Source organism: Brienomyrus brachyistius, chromosome 6 (genome assembly GCF_023856365.1).
Source record: "Brienomyrus brachyistius isolate T26 chromosome 6, BBRACH_0.4, whole genome shotgun sequence".
In the NCBI taxonomy this organism is placed as follows: Eukaryota; Metazoa; Chordata; class Actinopteri; order Osteoglossiformes; family Mormyridae; genus Brienomyrus; species Brienomyrus brachyistius.
In genome coordinates this window covers 25,055,633-25,077,360 of record NC_064538.1, presented here as the reverse complement: position 1 = coordinate 25,077,360, position 21,728 = coordinate 25,055,633, and the positions used below count along the sequence as shown (strand labels likewise).

General features: G+C 41.8%; 1 protein-coding gene across 1 annotated transcript; it reads left to right on the top strand.

The window, feature by feature from the left end:
- The first annotated feature begins 7,860 nt into the window (after nucleotides 1–7,860).
- LOC125745449 (synaptoporin-like) lies at nucleotides 7,861–21,489 on the top strand. Its single transcript, XM_049018355.1, has 5 exons — nucleotides 7,861–8,056; nucleotides 11,918–12,042; nucleotides 17,418–17,616; nucleotides 18,977–19,168; nucleotides 20,068–21,489. Exons 1-5 carry the CDS (start codon nucleotides 8,033–8,035, stop codon nucleotides 20,344–20,346), a joined length of 819 nt encoding a protein of 272 aa, XP_048874312.1. The 5' UTR covers nucleotides 7,861–8,032; the 3' UTR covers nucleotides 20,347–21,489.
- The last annotated feature ends 239 nt before the right edge of the window (nucleotides 21,490–21,728 follow it).

Below are 21,728 nucleotides of genomic sequence, written 5' to 3'. Positions count from 1 at the left end.
AGCCAAGACCTCCTCCAGCCTCTCAGCTCAAATTTACTGTGTGTCAGAGACAGACGGTGGTGAATGAGCTTTCTCTTAATAGGGCCCTTTCTGACAGCTCGCCTCCCTATTCTCAAAGGAGGACGCTGTCATTATTAGCTAGTCTGTGGCACTCACTGGCCCTTTGGAGTAGGTACCACTGATAACTAATCCAGACTGCATACCCAAAGCACCTCATCAGAAATATCAATACATTCATTCATTAGTTATAAACAGATTATTTGCCAATCATCAATGTAAAAGTAACTACTTTGGCTCTGCCTGTGATATTAATGCTCAGGACATGTCTGACACCATTTCACTCGTGCATATCATTAATTGAAGCCCGACATTTGGCACATGGCGATGGGTGGGAGGGGGGGTGGCGACACGTCCCCCCCCCATGACGTTTCAGGGTTGTTGGGCGTTATGCCGGCCTGTGTGTGCGATTTAGAAAGAAAGCTGTGGCTGTTGCAATGAGTAAGCAGAGGGACTGGAGACAATCAGTGGACCAAATTAGAGCTAAGCAGGCCTCACCGACATGAACATTACAGAAGGAAATGAATTTCCCATTGCCATGACATCCCATATACCCCAAATTCTAACCCTAGTATAACCCTAACCCCCCCACCCCCTAACACATGCACAGAGACGTGCAATTATTTCACCTTGAATATACGCAGCAAATCATTGCATTAAATGTTGCTCTTCTTCATTTAGAGCAGTGTTTAACAACCCAGTCTTTGGGGAACTGTCCGGGGTTTCCCCAAGGACCGGGTTGGGAAACACTGATTTAGAGCAGAGCTCATCAGACTGGCCCTCAATTCCAAATCCAGGTCGCGTTTTCGGTTCTCTCAGGCAGTTTAATAATTGTTGAATCTGATTGGCCAGAGGCTTCACACCTGGCTCACAGGTAAAGGGAGGCTAGAAAACCAGCAGTGCTCAGCCCTTGAGAATTGTGATTTGAATAACCCTGATTTAGAGCAATGATGGTGAAACATCAAATGAGCTCTCATCTTATGTATTGTAACAAGTAAAATAAAATGAGAAACATGTGTCAGCAGATGTCTGTCTTTAAGGTTAGCATGTCTCTGATCTTCTGCTAAGCGTCTCCTGTTTTTTCATGACTCCTTATTGGACAGTAAATCATTTTGCTGTGACTTTATCTTAGAAGCAGTCAGATCTTCAGGAAGAAACTTGCCAACAAACCCTCCAGGCTGTTTTTCACCTGAACTGGATTTCATGTGACCGTCTTTATGGCATCTCTGCCTCCTACAGAATGTTCTACATTGATGGCATGACACAAGGTTACAAACAATGCCTGGTAATAAAAGAATAACTTAAAAGTCTATTTTGCATCCTAGTGATAAGATATTTAAAATCTAGTTATCGGATGTTTTATTTATGCTAATAAAATTAAAACAAATATCAAAATCTCTGTCTTGTAAGTCTTTTCTCTTGTAATTAATCTGAACTGTCATTACATTCAAATGGATAAAATGCTGTGCAGTACCTGTTATTGTCAGAAGGTGGCAGCCATGTAATTTGAGCGCAGTCTGGAGTGAGACCCAATCCACGAACTGACAGTTTCTCTTGGAGACATTGCTTATCAGTAGCTGTTACGGCAGAGAAACCCCTAAAGGTGTTAAACTCTGTTTTGCTCCTGTGGCTCTGTATGTCTAGTGTGCTCAGTTATAGATAGGAATTATCTCTTCACTGTTCATTTAACTGTGAAGCTTTGATTTCTTTTTTTCACCATAGGGAAATCCAGGTATGTGTGTATGATAATAACAAAAACAGAGTTTGATTAAAGATATGATTAACTCTGAGTTAGCATTAAAGTTGTTTCCTTATTCGTTCTTGAATTATTTCAATATATATTTCTTTTATTTTCAGATACATTAGCCCTAGATAGAGTGTTTGTCATTTGCTCCCCAAAAACCAGTTTAAGTATTTCCAAAGCTATAACCCATTGAACAACTGATTTATGAGATTCTCATCACACTGGGAAATGCTAACGAATGTTCTCAGGACAGTTGCAGCAGGATAAGGTGAGAGGAGAAGCTGCGAAACAGGCCCACGATAGTTAAAGTTAAACTCCAGCCTCTGTCAACATCCTTAACGTGCACCTGGAGATGGTGCTTCTTCTGTGCCTTATTAAAGCCTGGTTTGACAGCTCTTTGGAGTGCTGGTAGCTGGGCTCTTTCAGGCTTTAAATATGCCTAACAGTGTCTCAGTGTGAAGCAAGGCAAATGACAGAAAGGCTTGTCAAAGGATGCGTGATGCAGAAGGGCTTAACTTGCATGTAAGAATTCTGTGAAACTTGTGAATGTCACCTCTTGTTATGCTAATTGTTATACACTTTTGTAAATATCAGTGTAACGTGCATGTGTATAGGTCCGTTGAGTATTCAGTTCCTGTGGTGATGTCTTATGGATATCTTATCTTCCCCCTGGTGTGATTGAGGGTCTGTTTTACATCTTCTACGAAGACCAAATACTTCCAGAATCTGGAGAAAGCTGATCTTAACATCTACAGTATAGATTACAGGTTGGCAACCCTCTGTCTGGACCCTAACTCCAGTTTTCCCAGTTTTGCTTGGCCTTGTGGCCTTGGCAGCTGTGTTATTTTGTGAACTTCTCCTTTTAAGAAGGCAGAGTGACTTGTGGTAGGCGCCTGTCATGTTAGTGACTGCCCCCAGAGCACCGATCTATCTGGGTGACATTACATCACCCCTCCCTCTCCGCCATATCCCTCGATTGCTTTCGAAAAGTGTGACACGGTGACATTTAATCACGTGAGTCTCTAACAATGGCTGGCAAACGATCTGCTATTGTTTAATTAAAAGGTTTGATGAAAGGCACGCGACGAGGTAAAAAAATTGCAGCTAAACTGAAAATGTCATCTGCCATCAAACTGTGACTTGCAGGAGCAAAAATAGCCAATCAATGCAGAAGGAAGACGTTCCACGTCTGGGTGCTGTTTGTTTGCTAGCGTCACCGGTATATTAAACCTGTGTTTAACATGAGGAGCCTTCAACACGGCACTTGTCGGGCAGCCAAGGTCGAGCTTTCTTTTGCATACTGTACAGCATCCTCCACATGATGGAACAGAGCAGCTTCTATCCAGAACCAGGAGGGGGTTTGCGGTTGGATCTCCTGCACCTATCTGACAAGTTGCTGTGCCTCCGGCCATATTTTTATCTTTAAATAAAACGGGGGCTGGCACCTGTAGCCTGAGAAGATTATTTGTGCTTGCATCCTTGCATAAAATCTGCGACTTACGTTTGTTCTAGACAAAAACCTTGATTAAATTTTAACTCAGCTGACGCTAAAGTAAAGACGAGGCAACAAAATAATATTCATAACGAAAAGAGTGATTGCATCTACTCCGGCAGTCAGGCTGCTGTCCTTTCTTGAAACTGAATGCAGTGGATCGTTTTAGCAAGTATCCGAATAAAGGCTCCAACCAGGGGACCATGCAGAGACGGAAACTGAGCTTAATTCCATCACAAAATCACTTGTTAGCCTACAGAAGCACAAAGACATTCCATTCTCTGCAAGCCCATCGGTGTGATATTAGTGTGCCTTCTCTGTTTACCTGACATCATTGCAAAAGCTGAATTCTAAGAATTTGCTGAGTGTGACCCCAGCAGTGTTTGATGAGTTTGAGTGTCTTCTGAAAATCAGTGTCTCATATAGTGCCTGTATGAATGCATCTTTGCCATGGAAACGGCTGTTGTACAGTATGGCATTACAAACGATCCTTTTAAGACTCTCCATAATGCACACAATGTGTCTGAGATGTTGTGCAACACTATGACTGTATGTATACTTTAACAAATCAGGTTTTCAATAACATTTTTTTTTATTCAGTTGCATGGTATATGACCTCTTTCTCAGTACATAAAGAATCTCGAAAACATATGTTGGGGGGGGGGGGGCATACGTCATCACCTACTGGATCGGGTGATACGGATCACATCACCCACAGGATGGGGTGCTACAGATTACATCACCCACTGGATGGGCGGCTTTGGATCACATCACCCACTGGATGGGCTGCTATGGATCACATCTCCCACTGGATGGGCTGCTATGGATCACATCTCCCACTGGATGGGCTGCTACGGATCACATCTCCCACTGGATGGGCTGCTACGGATCACATCTCCCACTGGATGGGCTGCTACGGATCACATCTCCCACTGGATGGGCTGCTACGGATCACATCTCCCACTGGATGGGCTGCTACGGATCACATCTCCCACTGGATGGGCTGCTACGGATCACATCTCCCACTGGATGGGCTGCTATGGATCACATCACCCACTGGATGGGCTGCTATGGATCACATCTCCCACTGGATGGGGCGCTATGGATCACATCACCCACTTTTCACAGTTCCTTTGTACAGCCATATGCGATCTTTTTGTTTTCATTTTTCAATGACTTACTGTCATGGGTGTCTGCAGGGTCTTCATTACTCACAGACACCATATGATCAAAAATAGACCGAGAAAGTCAAATCTGATTTTATGACAAAGATGTCTGTTTTATTTTCTGTACTCTTGTTGCTGTTGACCAAGATGTGCTCAAGATTCCTGGAATAAATGTGAAGATGATGGACAAAAAAAAATAAAAATATACATGTATATATAGAGTGACTATGGGGTAACAGTGTGGTTCCTACATATAAATATCAACTTTACATCTTTGCCCAGCAGCCAGCCAGCCAGCTGCAGTGTTATGATTCAGCTGAACCTCCAAATGATGGTGACTTGGGTTGAGTGGCTGGTATAGCTGTCGCACATTTGGCCAAAGAATCAGATTTGTTACTAAAATCTCTAAAGTTGCCCTTTTTCAGACCCATGGAAGCCAACAGCATATATGACTGGGCCCTCTTCCATAATGTTCTAAACAAATGGGCTATATGAGAGTATGTCAGGTACTGTTCCTGCTGTCTAGTACATACTTATTCTTTGTGATTTGAGCATTTTCACTCTTGGGCTTAATATGTCTCTTTTATTAGAATGCAGAATGAATTCTGTATAATTCTTTTGCACAGTATGATATTTATTTCCAAATAAAGCAATTATCCTGGCCAGAAAGTCAATGAGGAGTTTAACACAAATGACTTTAGTTACCCAACTTAAACCCATTCAGAATTTTTGTGCCAATATTACCATGGCAACTTAACAGAGGGGATGCAAGTTACTAACACATTTTTGTGTTAAAGTAAAACATTCTGTTCTGCGGTGTAGTGGTACGAGTCACAGCAGGAACAGTAATGCTGCTGAGTGTTTGTTTTGCTCCCTGAAATCAATCAGTAAAAATATCTCACAAGAGGCACCAGTAAACAGTGAAGCCCATTATATAACATCATGACTGTCTGTGAAATTGGGCAGAATATTTTACCAGTCCCTCACGTGTATTGTAATTTTAGTGCCGTGCCGTGTGTGAGCGCAAGGGGATTTTGCAACTGAAAGAGTATTTATGGTCATCTAAACAACCCCCGTCCATCCATCAAGCTCAGCGACTCTAAACTACTTTTTTTTTTTCTGCTCCAGCAAGCTGGCTGTCCAGCTGTTGCTAATAGTGAAAGGAAGCTGAATGTTAATTAGATGTCACCACTAATTGTAGTGTTTATGCTTTAAGAAGCCTTTGGGAGAATGCGCGCCTTGACCAGTATTGCATTTTTGGAAGGAACTCGCGGCTGCAGTGCAGGAGGATCCGGCTTAATCCTGCCTTGTTTTGCTGCTAGCCCGGCCGCCTGAGATTCTGCCCTGCAGAACCTCTTCAGTGCACCTTCCGTTGCCCTGCTCCTCACCTCCTGACCTGGCTGCCGTGGTTCTGAATGGTAAAGGTTAGCGATGCGCACTGAATCAGGATCCGGTGGTTAGGCAGGCCTTCTGCTCAGAGAACAAAGTAACCCATATGTTCAGTCATGTCCTCTCCGCCCATGTTAAGATCTATTTTTGTATCTGATGCCTCCGAGCAGGACAGTATACGTCCTGAGATGTTAGCATTGCCTTGCTGAGCCTCTGGGAAGACAGACGCTGTACTCCGACTGTAGCTATGTGACTGACTGATTGACACTTTGTTGGGGGTGGGGGTGACAAACCTTGGGGGGTGGGGGTGACAAACCTAGAGGGAAGCTTGGAGGTCATGTACGCCAGGCAGCATGGTGTCTGCGCTCTCGTCAGTGTGAGCCACTCAGGCCTGCAGCCAAGCTGGCTTTAATAAAAGCACCTCGCCCTGTGGCTTGTGTGTGTTTTTGGTTTGCTTTTTACCGGCCTGAGTGGCTTTTTTTTTTTTTCACTTGAAAATCCCATGGATTTTAGGCAATTCCTTGCTGTAAGGGAGGCATCTGCCTTTTCTTGGTATATTGTGCATTTCATTGCTCCACTTTTCACCACTATGTTCCTCTCTGTATTTATCCATTCTTTTTGCTGGTCTTCTTCCAGTTTAAGAACTTCTATGTCCACGCAAGTGCTGTGACGGGCAAGCAAACGGTTTTCCTCATGAGGGTAGCAAAAAAAAGTGTGACATAATCCCTTCAGCACTCCGTCCTCCTACTTATTAATGCTTCTGAAATAGATTTACTATGGTTATTCTCCAACTCCAAGCCAACGCACTGTGGCATATTATAATTATAAAGACAGACATTCCAGCCAGCTTCTTCTCTACAAGCCAGTCGGGGACCAGCTGGCATGAGGACTTACAGTGTGAGGACAAGAAGATGAGGTGAGGACTCTGGGTGGGGTAAACCTCATTACTGAGAGGTAAATACCCCATACCGTCTTTACGGAGATTCATTCTTAAAGTGGCCGTTCTCATGTAGCACTGCGGAGTGTGACGAAACATCTCCCTCAGACTTTTGAGTGAAACCTAAGAGAATTTTAATGGATCAGTGTGATGATCAGCTAATCAATTTATCTTAAATATTTAAAATATTGCTTGAACATTTGAGACGTTTTGTGCTACAGAAATCCTTCCCAGTTTGAATCAGGTATTCAGTCAAGTTGCTTCAGGTGCATTTCCAGCAAGTTCTCATGCTTTTATATTGTATTCTTAGAATTTTCTCTAGCCTTGACTATTCAAACATTGTCATTGTTTATTACAATGAATTTTAAGACACAATTGAAAAGAACCTCCTCTTCAAAATGATCTTCATAACGTAGAAGTGACCTTAAACACTAATGCTACAGTAGGCAATACTCCAAATTGTGGATGTGGAGGGTCTGCATTGTCTGTGCTTCCCTTCACTTTCCAATCACCTTGTATTTGATTATTCTGAGGGTCCCGGAGGGATTTTGGGATTTTATCAACACAATAAAGCCCCCAGGAGCAATAATTAAAAATAGTCACATGCAATTAAATACACACTAACTAACTAACTGCTGAGAGTTTTATTTACCTTCACATGTCTAAGTACCATGTGGGTTACCTGTAGAAAATGCAATGAACAAATTAATTTTCCATTTATTATATTACGGCATGTATATATGTGTACAGGCTGTATTTTGCTGCGATTATTGGATATTTACGTGCATTTTAAGAATCGCAGGCTGTGTTTTCTCTTTCTCTTAGTCCTTCTTTGTTGACACATCCTCAATGCAGGTGTTTCTGAGTGGCAGTGAATGCTTTCAGGGGCATAACGACGATGTCTAAAGCATGCCTTTCATTCAACGACGTTAACCACATTCACCTATGGTGGCTTTGGTCATGTGTGTGGATGTTTGTGTGTGTGGGTGTGTGTGTGTATCAGAGAGAGAGAGAGAGAGAGGGAGACGGGGGGGGAGTGGGAGGGAGAAGCCTGAATGTCTGATAGGGGCTTCTTCTCACTTTGTCTGAACACTAATTCTCAGCCTTTCTCTCGACTCAGAGGGAACCAGAAGCAATTCTGGAGGGATCTTTTAGAGACTAATCTTATTAGCAGCAGCCACTATATTATGAGAAGGAGTTTTCACTCCTACTCTGGACTGAGTTTGGATTGTCTTCCATTTTTTTAAATGTGTATGGTGATATTTGCTCCGGTAAGTTGTTCAAGCCTTTTAATTTCTTTCCCAAGTTTCTGAATTGCCACACTGGTGATCAGGGATGCATTTACGATAATTCTGCTTTGAGAATGTAGATTAAAATATTAATTATGAACAGAATTTATTCTGTTTCACAGTAATTTTAGCCTACTAAATAGCATACTATTTATTAATTTCTTTGTCATTATTAAAATTCAAGTTGATTTATTCCTCACTACAAAGGCCGTTATTGTTCTCGGTTTAGTCTCATTGAATACTGTCATTATTGTGAACTGCGTAGTATGAAGCTGTTATATTGATGTGATTTTGTGAGCTGTATGTAAGTCCCTCACCCCCACCCCCACTTCCCCCCCCCACTCTGTGCAGTTGCTCCAACCCTTGATTTATTAATAATGTGAAATGGGATATAAAGAGACCCACAGATTATATGCCAGGGCTGTTTACTGTCGAAGACCCAGAACCACTAGAGGTGTCTTAATCAAGGATGACACAAATAACAGCTGTGATATTTATTATTTACCACTGTGTTACCCATCTCCATCTTCTGTGCAGTGAGTCTCTGGTGTTTCAACAGGTTAAGCTCCCCTACTCTGCCTTCCGCCCCCCGCCACTGTCTCTCTCTTTGCACTTAGCTTCTGTCTGAATTATTAATTCGCTTGACAGTTTAGCTTGGCAGTGCAAAATTTTGGTCGTTACCCTTCTTGCATTCGTCCATCAAGGGAGAAAGTGGAGCATCTCTCCTATCTAGAGTGCCATCAAGTCTAGAAAGTGTCACGTTGTGTTCCTGAATGACAAAGCTTTTTTTTTTTTACACTGAGACGTGTGTTTTAGTATTACCTTCATGTTTTGCTATTTCCATTTTTTAAGATTAATTTAAAGCTTCTAGAGAAAGCAGAACAGCACCAAATCTCAAATGAGGCCGGAGGGAGAATGCGTGCTCTGTCGCAGTTACACTTAATGACACGTTTATCGTAACCTGCATAAAGTCAGACTTCTCTGGCATAATATTTAATTCATAATGGAAATTACAATGTTTCAATTGATACAGCATCTGTCAGTAGTATTTGTGTGTATTTATTCCTTATATTTCAGTTCTCTGCATCCAATCAGAGAATAGGGCAGTGAAACGGTCAAGAAGCACATGAACCACATTTCATTAAAATGGAAAGGATGAAACTTAAAAGTTGAAACTTAGGATGGTACTTTTCAGAGTTTTTTGAGAAACTAAAACTTCATTGTTCCTGTGAACATATTGGTGTATGGGGGCTTTATATAGTAGCGTTACGTAGAGTTAATCCATTTTGTTGTGATTTGACGCATGTCCATATATGTGAGTACAGTTACCCTGTTCTATAAATTTCTAGTCTGTTATTGCCTGTCCATCCATCTTCCAGGTGTTTATGCTACACTGACTGGGGGGGGGGGGGGGGGGGGGCGACTCGCAGCCTATCTCAGACAGCGCAGAGCACAATGCACCGGCGGTCCTGGACAGAGCTCCAGGGGCTATTTGCATTATTTTAAATAATGCAATAATGCAATAATATTTTAATAATATTTTTGTTCTTGTCTAATATAATTATTTTTTTAATTCAATTTATTAAATACATAAAAGTTATACGACTCTGTAAGAAATCATGAGTAACCCATACATGTATCCAGCTCCACTCTCGCCAGGTTTTTGTAAACAGTCTAGCCAGCTTGATTATATATTAAAGAAATGTACCAGTCTGACTGAGACTGAAGCCATGGAGACAAAAATGAAATAACCCAGTTATTGACTTAAATAACTGTATCCTCAAACTTCAGAATAATAGGCTATGTACTAGAGTTACACTGATCTGAGATGTATAATGTATTCCTGCATAATGAAATAGCATACAAATTATTGTGAAATGACATGAAATTTTAAATACAGTTTATAAATGTAAATTGAAAAAAAAAAAACATAACTGCAATTGTGTTGGAAGGAGCTTGCAAAACCTCCCTAATCCACTTTGAACATAAACCTATGCTGTGAAATGTGGAAATTTTAATGAACACTAACAGCAATACTCTTCAGAAGTCCTGGCAATTTATGGAAAGCATTATTAGGGACAGAAGTACAAGAAGAATCCCAGCAAAAACCTGACGCTTGTCTGTGACCTAAGATGATATGTTATAGTTTTTTAAAGCACACTACTGCTTCCTTCAGAACATTAATTAGTAAATGAGAAGCGACAGAGAAGATTAGGGATGATCTGAAGTAAGCAACAGTCCAGTCATCTAGATGGTAGCTTTTACATTGTCATATTGTGATTACAGTCATGCATAACACGGCCTGCAATACTTCGCATATTCCAGTTTCATAAAATAAATTATTGGAAACTTGACACCTATTAAACCTGACAGAAACCCTCCGAGCAGCTGCCCAACCCCCTCCCCGATCTTTCCTGCATAAATTGTTTTTTTCTCATGGTATTTCCATCGATCCATCCCTCGTGTTTTATAAGCAGAACTTCCTGTGTGAAATGAACAAATAAAAGATGAATGCAAACATGTTCCTTCACCGTTAGATTGAGTTATGATAACACCTGCCTTCTAATGTCAGTCCTGTGAATATTAACATGATAAACTGGCCCGTGCCCCTTGAGCAGTCAGAGGCTGCTGGCCTTTGAACACTGTGGGCTGGGAACTATTATTAGACAGTTTTGAAGTCGAGCCATTTCAGCTCTAGTTGAAGCCCCTTTTGGGTCAGCCTTGCTGGCAATGAGGATATTCCCTTAATGCTGCATTCATTCATCAAACATGCTTAAAACATCATGTTAGCACAGTTGTCTGAATAGCAGAGGGAATGTTCCCTCCTTTCCGTCGTGCGGCACAGAAATCAGTACTGATTACCTGTTAGTGTGGGAGACGTGTCTTAATTGAAATTGACCAGCCTCATTCTGTCACCAATATCACAGCCAGAAATAAACCAGTAGGGGTAGCAATTAGCGAAACGTACCTGTTTACCCACATAGATTAGACTGAGGAAACATTTTAACTGGGAGCTACAAACTTCTCATGTAAAGAGAAGTAAACCATATGGTGTGTACATCTATTTTTACATTTATGGTTATAAAGGCATGCATGTACAGTTTTTAACAGATGTTAATTATTTCTTCTTATTTGGCCCTATGCATTAAACCTTTTCTGAAGGTAAATAGGATTTTAGCACACATCCACAAATACAGAGGAATTTTGATAAGTTATCCTGACCTGATCGAAGCAGAACTAGCTCATTAAAAATAAGAGACTTACTGGGCTGAGCAATAGTCTCTTTTTCAGGTTACACTAATTGTGTATATTGGGCCAGGTGGTCACAGGTAAGGCTAAGGAGAAATTCGACAGATGGATATATTACCGGAACAAAATCCTCTTGCCCTGCTGAAACAGCCCAAAGTCCTCGCCTTGCCGTTTTTGTGCTTTCCATGCTAAACGTTTTCACACTGACCAGGGGTGCTTTAGGCAGAAATGGTTTTTTTCCACACATGCAATTCCTGGGGAGGTGTGGAGGACTGCCTTTCTGGAATAAGCTATATCCATCATACGACCAACATCTCCATAAGGAGTGTGTGTCGCCCGAACGTTACATGATGAAATATACCGACGAAGTGATGTTTTTGGTAGGTGCATTTTAGTCTGATTGAACATGTAGGCTGAGATAAACAAGTGTGTCATTCTCATTCCCCAGTTCAAACCAGCAATCCATATTGCAGGAGTGATGTTTGGTTCCTGGCAACCCGTCATCTCAAAGGAAATTCAACACTGAAGGGATTGGAGAAAATGAATGAATTAGAATGAAAACTTTCCTTCTCTTTTCTCTCTCTTCCCCCCCAGCTTTTTGCCATTTTTGCTTTTGCAACATGCGGCGGATACACAGGCCAGCTGCAGGTTAGCGTGGACTGCATCAACAGGACAGAGAGTGACCGCCACATCACTGTCAGCTTCACCTATCCATTCAGGTGACAATCCCCAAAACTAGAATCATTCTCTGGCCAGGGCTGTTTTCAAACAAATGATTTATTTCAGGATTTCAAAAAGCCTGAAATAAGATACGGTGATTCATCATGGTGTCATGCCTAAGAAGGTATTTATGTTTAAACTTCCATTTGCCATTTGCTTTTAGGTGAGGTTTGATTTTATTAAAGACTTGACACTGCATTCAGTGAGAACCATTAATGCATTCTGAAAGACGTGCTATATACTGTCAGAGGAGGTGTAATGGACATTAAGCGGGCTATTCTGGTCATCTGTATTCACAAGGATAAAAGCTGGATCAAAAATTAATAAACAACTGCTGCTTCCAGAAGAAACCAAAAATACTATAGCATCTAAACCAGGGCTCTTCAAATCTGGCCCCCAATTCCAAATCCATGCCGTGTTTTTAGTTCCCCCTGGTATTTAGTTTAATGATTACTGATTCTGATTGGCCATAGGCTTCACACTTGCCTCATGGGTAAAGGAAGGTTGGACCTTGAGGACCATGATTTGAAAAGCTCTGATCTAAATACTTCAACAAGTAATTGATTAAATTCAACCCAATCACAAAGTAAATACAGTGATTTGCCTTGCAACGTAAATCGATATTTGATAGATATTATGACTTTTGACCTTTCTTTGATAAGGCAGTTTGCCCTAAGAAACTATGGCCCTCTATGTCCCTCTATGTCCCTCTATGGCCCTCTATGTCCCTCTAAGGCCCTCTATGTCCCTCTATGGTCCTCTATATCCCTCTATGGCCCTCTATGTCCCTCTAAGGCCCTCTATGTCCCTCTAAGGCCCTCTATGTCCCTCTATGGCCCTCTATATCCCTCTATGGCCCTCTATATCCCTCTATGGCCCTCTATGGACCTCTATGGCCATCTATGGCCCTCTATATCCCTCTATGTCTCTCTATGGCCCTCTATGGCCCTTTATGACAATCTATGGCCCTTTCTGGCCCTCTATATCCCTCTATGGCCCTCTATGGCCCTCTATATCCCTCTATGGCCCTCTATGTCCCTCTATGACCCTCTATGGCCCTCTATGGCCCTCTATGTCCCTTTATGACAATCTATGGCCCTTTCTGGCCCTCTATATCCCTCTATGGCCCTCTATGGCCCTCTATATCCCTCTATGGCCCTCTATGTCCCTCTATGACCCTCTATGGCCCTCTATGGCTCTCTATATCCATCTATGGCCCTCTATGACCCTCTATATCCCTCTATGGCCCTCTATGGCCCTCTATGTCCCTCTATGGTCCTCTATGTCCCTCTATGGCCCTCTATGTCCTCGCTTAACAAAGTCATAATTTCCCATCAATACCAAATTCATCTTTCAAAGAGCCTTAGATTTTTACACCACTTCCTATTTATTGTTCATTTATTATCAGTCATGAATTAAGGAGCTTTCCCCAGCTAGGCCTGGTCAGCCATTATTTGTAGTGGTAGTCGCCTGGTTAGGAAAGAAGCGGCTTTCTTGAAGTGCCAAGGAGCAGCGCTCTAGTAGGTAGTTAACACTCATGCAATCTGCCAAAGGGAGCACATGATTTTCTGAAGGTCAACAATATTGCCATCAAGGCTTTCAGATGTGGCTTTTGTTTTCTTTGAAGAACGTACCTCGGAGGCTGCCTACAATCTCTGCCTGAAGCATGGAGAGCGGGGATACAACGCAGTCTCACCGCCCCCCCCCCCGCACCCACACACCACAGCTGAGGGTCCTTCATTAGAGAGGCTCTGCGTGTGTGGTCTGAGAGGTCCTCACTGGGCATGACATTAGATATGGGCTCTAGTGCACATTGTTTCTCATCTCCTTCCCCACAGTGTGGTCTCAGTAAAAAGCGACTTTAATAACCTGAGCCGTGTGGCTATAGCTGCTAATGTTGTGAGTTACGCTTTCTGTTAGTGACAAACTGTGAGATGCGTAGTAGTGGTAGCTCAGATGAGGAGCTCATGGTGAGCAGGATAGTGCTATTATGTTTATCAGGGTTGGCATTACTCACACTAGCTAAAGCCTTTCTTATAGCCATCGCCTGCCGGGAGAATGGAGGTTATTCTTTTTTGGTTCTGCTAGTGAAAAATAAGCAAGGAGATTCAGCTTGATCTACATTCCCTGAGTCCTGCGTGGACGTCTGGAGTTCCTTTGGGACCTCCACCCTTACACTGGGGGTATTGACTGCTATCATCCATCCATCTTCTAAGCATTCATCCTGGTCAGGGTCATGGGGTGCTCTGGACCCTGTCCCAGGCACCATAGGGCACAAGCGTGGAGTACACCTTGGATGGAATGCCAGCCTATGGAATAAACACAACCAGACTCTACGAGAAATTTAGAGATGCCAGTCAGCCTCACTGCATGTAACTGGACTAGTTTCTTTGGACTGCAGCAGGAAGCCAGCATGATTCAGAGAAAACATGGCCACATGCATAGAATGGGGGCAGGATTCAAGACCCCAGCCGCAGATGTGTGAGGCAACACTATAAATGAAAGAGACACTATTCCACCCTAAGGTCATCATTAAAATGTTAAGCTTCCAAAAGTCTCATATGGACCAGAAGAGTTCAGTTAGTTTAAAGAAAAAAAACATTTTTATATAAGGTCAATGTATTTGAAGTTGACACCACATGTGCAGGAAGTGAGACTGCATTTTCCTGTTAGAGTGCTGACATATGATGTCATCCTAACAGTTGTGTTGTCATTTGTCTGTGTTATGAACTCATAGGAACCCTGAAAGCAGCCTGCGCAGGATAGAACAGCAAAGCAGTCTTACACCACTCCATGTTCCGTCCGTGCTGCTTAAACTTTCTACATCATTCTTCATTCATTTTCACCTATTTAAAAAATTTGTGGGATTCCTGGCTCTTCATCTGTGTTTACATATAATTTCAATTCAAACCAGTGCTCTTACTGGATAAATTGCTCCTTAGTGTTCCTCCAGTTTCACACAGAATATTATGTTGTGTGGCTTCTGTGTGACAGAAGTGCTCATGCCCAGTTAATGTCCCCGCAGCCTTAGCCACCTCCTCTGCCTACCCGCTGCCAATCTACCACCACTTTCTCCTACACTAAGCGGTGAACGCCCCTCTCAATGCTGTTTTCCCTCCCCCTTCTACACAAGAGATTCCAGTACAGCTCCTGCCAGTAAATCATCTACTTTTTCAGATGATTGGGAGCCCTCTGCCATCTCTGTAGCAGAAGCTACACTTCACATCATTATGTGTGGTCCCTGATCCATGGAAGTGATTATGTGAGGAAACTTCAATACTCTCATTATCATACTGGGTGCTATAAACTCCAGTTCATTTCATTACCTGCATCTACTGCTGTCTGCCGTATTGTTGCGCGTTTGATAGATAAACTTTGACTAGATTTGACTTTCCAAATATTATCAGTCAACTTTTTAAATGCACCTTTGTGCTATATTTCATTCATCATGCCATATATCGTTAAAATATTACTTAAATTACAAGTCAAGCCACGTTTCATATGTAGGCTAACAGGAGAGAACTATTTAGTGTTTCAGCAAAACATGCAATATTTGGATTAAATGAATGACTCATAAAATGAAGATATCTTGCAACATTTACCTGCACGCCTAATTACTACCAGCTTCTCTTTTCAGGCTGCATGACGCCTAATGTACTGTGCGTGACATTTGTGTACATGATTTTACTGTCTTTACCTGCCCATCTGCTCAACTGTCAGCAATCATCCCACCCAGGCACTTAGAAATGAAGATTGTATTTACCAACATTACTGCAAATTGAATGCAACCAGAAAGTGTGAGACACAGTAGAGGTAAATTGTGATAGACAGCAGAGTCTTGGAAGCCCAACTGAGTTAATCGTTACAAGATTAGGACAGTACTTGAATCTCTCTAAGCAAAAAAAAAAAAAACGCCTTCATTGAAACCTCTTACATCTTGCGTCTCCGTAATGTGTGAAGCTGTAAGAATTTGTTGCTGAAGGATTTCATATGAGCAACTGTATATGAGATTAAACAGAAATCTGTACAAAACAAAATCAAACCCACCCATCTATTTTTCATAACTGTCTACCCAGAATAGGTTTTCAATGAGCCTGGAGTATATCTCCAGAAAAACAGGACGCAAGACAAGGGATGCCAGGCATCGCAGAGCACACTCACCCATGCACAAACACATGCTTTGGCCATTTCAGAAACTTCAGGTCAGCTAAGTCATATGTGTTTGGATCAGGGGAGAAAACCTGTATGCATGAAAACTTTGAGACATATGCAAACTCCACACACACAGAGTTGGTGGCAGAGATTGAATTCACAACCCTGGAGGTAGGAAGCCACAACTCAAAAAAAAAAAAATCAATATTCACATATTAACCATTTAACCAAGCAGCTAGAAATAAGTGTGACTCTCAAAGGGGAGGTACTGTGGTGAAGTGGCCAGCGTTGTTGCCTCACACCTCTGGGCCCAGGCTTTTTGGTCTCCACCATGTCTTCATGTGTGTTACATGTCCTCCCTGTGTTCTCAGGGGGTCTCCTCCAGGTCCTCCATTCCCCTCTCACAGTCCAAAAACATGCTGAGGTTAATCAAAGTTGCTGAAATGCCCATAGGTCTGTGTGAGTGTGCCCTGTGTTGGGTTGGTGGCCCATCCTGGGTTGTTGCTCCCTCCCTTGTGCCCATAGCCTCTGGGATAGGCTCCAGACCCCCACCACAACTCCAAGCAGGACAAGGGGCCTCAAAAAATGGATGGATGTTTTTATACTTATTACCTGTAGATGAACATGTACAATTGCATCTATTAATAAGCCCATTGGCCAAAAACAGCACTGAGGGCTTTTAGTTACTTGGAGTTCCTTCGTGTTTTCCTGCTCATTTCCATGGCCTGTGCGCAGTATCAGGAAATGTCCGGGAGCTATAACATGTTTCTTCTTGGATTTAAGCTTGATGATTTATGCTCTGTTGATCCCCATGGAGAAATTCTCTTCAGGCCTCCCCCAAGTCCCCCAAAGGGCAGCCGTCAATAGCAGCACCCAGGAAATTGTGGGTTAAGGGCCTCGCTGAAGGGCCCGCAGATGTACTGAGACCAGACTGGAACCTGCAACCATCTGATCAGGGCCACAGAGTATTAGCACACTAAGCCACATGCTGCCCCCTTAATCAACATAGTCACTGTGAATTGAATGAATAAAAGGTAGAAAATAGGCGCAACTGGGAAAAGCAAGTCTTCCTCTAAGAATACAGAGGGCAGGCAGAGGGACAAGCAGGAAGACAGACAGATGGATTAATGAGTGCATGTGTCATTGTGGTCTCATCTGTATTCCTGTATGTTTCGGCTGGTGGGTCAGTTTTGCATTAAGCTTTCGTCCTTTTGGGCCACAGGTTAGACCAGGTTTACTTTGACGCCCCCATGTGTGACGGGAAGCGACGTGAGCGACACCACCTGACCGGCAACTACTCCGCCTCGGCCGAGTTCTTCGTCACCACCGCCGTCTTCGCCTTCTTGTACTCCTTGCTGGCTACCGTGGTCTACATCTTCTATCAGAACAAGTATCGGGAGAACAACAGGGGACCCTCACTTGTAGGTCACATGCATATTTATTTGGATCTTTGCTCTTGTTATTCCAGCTTCTCTCTTTTCCAGGACACATATTTGTATTAATAAGAACGCTGCCAAAGGTTTGTATAGGGGGTTAGTGAGTCAGAACTCAGAATTTAGTATCTGCAGTGTGTAAACCATCGAATCACAGTCCTTCCTCCCTGCCCACAAAAATAAAAGGCAAAATTTATTGACTGCTAGCAAAGAAAATTTTAATATATTTTCCTTTCTGGAACTAATGTAATGTAATTATGGATAAGGCAAATCGGTTGGTAATATTTCTGAAGTATGAAAAAAGATTAATGACTGTAATCAATTTTTCTGCAATAAAATAAAACACCTCTTCCCAGACTGTTAGAGAAAAAGTCCTGCATCATCTAAAATAATATCAGGAAAATGGTCATTTCAGTTGAAGTAGAAACGTTTATTACAGGTGCACCTTGACTTACATTCCGATGAACCCATCGTAAGTGGAAAATATCGTAAGTTGAACGTGAATATGACAAGTAAATAAATAACTGCTGTCAATGAATAAGCAAAAAATATTACTGTAACTGACTAAATATCAGTAATTGAAAAGTAAATAAAGTGTATTAGCTTAAATACAGGAAAAACAGTACAATCCGTTGTTAAACACTGTATTAAATATCTATACCTGCGATCGCTGCAGAGAAAGAAATTTCGTCCAGCATATCATTACCCCAGAAAGAAATCAGAATGCAGAATTGACTACTGAATGTGCATCACCATAAAGTCGTAAAGTCAAAATATCATAAGTCGAACCACTGTAAAGCGTGGAACATCTGTACTTGGCTTTTTAAAAGGGGGAAGTTGTAATAAACACGCATGATAATCGCTCTCCTGGGTCTCCTGACGTCAGACGTACAGCTTTCCACTCCATCAGATTGTGCCTGATCGTAGCGCAGACCTTGATCCAGGATGATTCACTGTTTATCGTTTCATCTGCTACTTATTCTACAAACAGTCAGAGCAGCTGGATTTTTGCTGATTCTTGGAACGAAGGTAAATCCATCCTGGATTCCAGCCACAGCTGTTATGTATGAATTAGAAGTATGAATTAGACTAGATCAAGGCCTATGCTATATAAATACACAAAGCCATGGCACGTAATTCTGACAATGCAGATTACCCAGAAGCCAAATGTGTCCACTTCTTTGATAAGGCTTCGCACAGGGAATTTTAATTCACTAAAACTGAATTACATGAGGATTTGGAGAGACCTCTTCCCTTCCCCAGACATGATGCCAACCTTGTCTATTCTCAGAAGCTTTTGCTGGTCCACTGAGTAAAATATCTTCTCACACCCCCCACAACAAACCAGGATTTCATGGTGACTGTGGTCTTCTCCTTCGCGTGGCTGGTCAGCTCCTGTGCCTGGGCCAAAGGTCTGTCTGATGTCAAGCTGGCAACGGATGCCAACCAGATCCTGTTGCTTGTCTCAGCTTGCAAAGTGCCAACTAACAAGTGTGCCTCTGTGCATGGGCCCGTCTGGTCTGGCCTCAACACCTCTGTGGTGAGTCACAGAAGCACCACTGAGACTGTTTACAGTTACATTCCTGCATCTAGGTGCAGCATGGAATGAGTTTGCGTAAAATCATGTAAATATAGTTGCTATGGTTTTTATTTTAACTTCCCAGCAGTCCTTAGCAGTGTATTCAAGTTCCACACAAATTTATACAAATAATATCTAATATTACACTTCCGTGTAACCCATAGTTTGTGTTAAAATTTCCCTTTTTGTCAGTGCTGCCCATAGAACCAAGAGAATTTCATTTATTATTGTATTTTCAACTGAATAGTTGGATTGTGTGTTTGTGTGTGTGTGTGTGTGTGTGTGTGTGTGTGTGTGTGTGTGTGTGGCCAACATTGGGGAAACACGTAGCATATCTGGCATTACGCTTTAAAAATTACTGCAACAATATTCATAGCAATGTTTGTAAACAATCAAAGAATGTTTACAATTATACATTGGATGATTAACTGGAGTAATGTTTGAATAAAATTTTGCAATCTCTAAAAATTGGAAATGTTGACCACTAGTGTATGTAGTGTGTGTGTCTGTGTGTGTGTGTGTGTGTGTGGATTATATTTATATTACATTGTGACCAATGTAATTAAAACCTGCTATTTTGATGTTGTGGTGACCATTTATCTGGTCACCACAAAGATCTGTGAATGCAATCAAAAAATAAAAAATGGCAAAACTGTCATATTGAGTTTGGTTACTTATGGTTACGTTTAGGGCTGGGTAGGGGTTGTCGTCATGTTTTAATTAGAATTTTCCCCATACAAATGACTGGAGTATGACTGGAGCTAATTCTCAAATTATGAATCAATTATCATCATATACACTGATTTTCCATTGTTGTCTTACTCCAATTTTCTTTGTTGGCTCTTCATTCTGCCCCCCAGGTCTTCGGCTTCCTCAATTTTTTCTTGTGGGCCGGCAACATCTGGTTTGCCTACAAAGAGACAGGCTGGCACCAGTCAAACCCGAGATACCCTGTGAGGAGCACCTCAGAAAAGCGTGCCAGCAGCTTCCAGCAGAAGCCCTTCGCGTCACAGGCCAGCGTTGACCACTCCGGTGGAAATTTCAGCTCCCAACTGGTGGACCTGGGACACCATGCAAGCTATACCCAGATGGGCGAATACAACCACACTGGGCCCATCACCTTCACCAATCAGATTTGACCACTTAGCCATAATTGTATTCAGTGGTCACACTTGCAGGCAGATAAAGTAGGTGATCAGAGGTTGTTGAGTGGTGACGTTGTGGTGGATCACAATGCATTGCTGGTGCTGATCTGGAAAAGGAACATCAAGAGGGTCGAGAGTGCCTGACCTCCAGGGCAAAGACAGGGGTTTGTGCCAGAAGGACACATAGTGAGGCTGCAAATCTAGGGCACCAGGGTTCACTGTTTTCACTAATGTACAATACAAGGTTTCTGTTTTCCTTCACCGTTGATGTATTCAATATTTTATTGTGTGTGATTTACAAGTATTTACAAGTGGTTTCTGTCCTGCTATTCTGTACGTTTGCTTGTTTGTTTATTCGTTATCCCAATAGATATTTGCTCTTGTGAAAGATACCTTGGTAATTTGTATATTTACTAAAAATCTGACTGTGGATTATGCATGAGTGCGGTCAATGCCTGTCTGAGCAAATTATAGTTTTTTTACATATCAAATGGCATTGTGAAATAATGAAACTGTTAATACTGCTTTCCACTTCTCGTAACATATGGGCTTCATTCGTGGGGTCATGTTTTGATAAGATAGTGATTCTGCCTACATAGGAGATATATGCTTATGGTACCAAGTTTTAAATATGACCTTGGGAGTTCTATGAAAATGACTTAGTGAAGGTCTTAGATACTCTGTTTAATTAGACCCAAATTTATTTTTTTCACTGTGAAATCTGAACATTTCCACATGTTTGTAACTTACTATCTCTGACAAAAGCTTTCAAGTGTGTTTTCTTTCTACTTATACATTTATAATAATATGCATAAACAATATAAAAATAATAACTGTTGATTATGTTGTACGATGTACATCACATAAAAAAGAAAAAGGTTTACATACTGCTGATTTTACTGTCTTATGCCTTTAAATTTGTGGTGGGTGTAATTACCAAGGGACCAGCACTGATATGTGTTAAAAAGAAATTCATGATGAATACTATTCTCATACTCTTTGTCTTCTACCACTGCTGTTGCATTTTGATGTGAGAATGTCTGGATTCCTATGCTTGCTGTAAAGTGTTACTAATCATAATGTGTGAACGATATTGTTAAATGGTTAATAAAATCTGAATAAACATGTACAAACCTTCAGCGTAGAATGATGTGTTTACATGGTTGAGAAGTCAAAATCCCAATCTGACAGTGCAAATCATCTTGAAAATCCTGGTTGAAAGATGAAATTTACCCAGATCTTTAAAAATTCAGTGATGGCAACTGCTTTGCATCTGATACTCCAGTGTATGAGCTTCCTAACAAAAAAAAGTTGTGAATATTAAGTCAATCATGTTGCTTCTATAAAGATCCTTAGTTGAATGCACAGAGATGTCA

Bases quoted from the DNA above. Each gene is read 5' to 3' on its own strand.
- LOC125745449 (XM_049018355.1), top strand. From the start codon at position 8,033: ATGTGTATGGTGATATTTGCTCCG. The intron at 8,057-11,917 runs GTAAGTTGTTCA...CTTCCCCCCCAG, and splicing joins GTATGGTGATATTTGCTCCG to CTTTTTGCCATTTTTGCTTT. The intron at 12,043-17,417 runs GTGACAATCCCC...TTTGGGCCACAG, and splicing joins AGCTTCACCTATCCATTCAG to GTTAGACCAGGTTTACTTTG.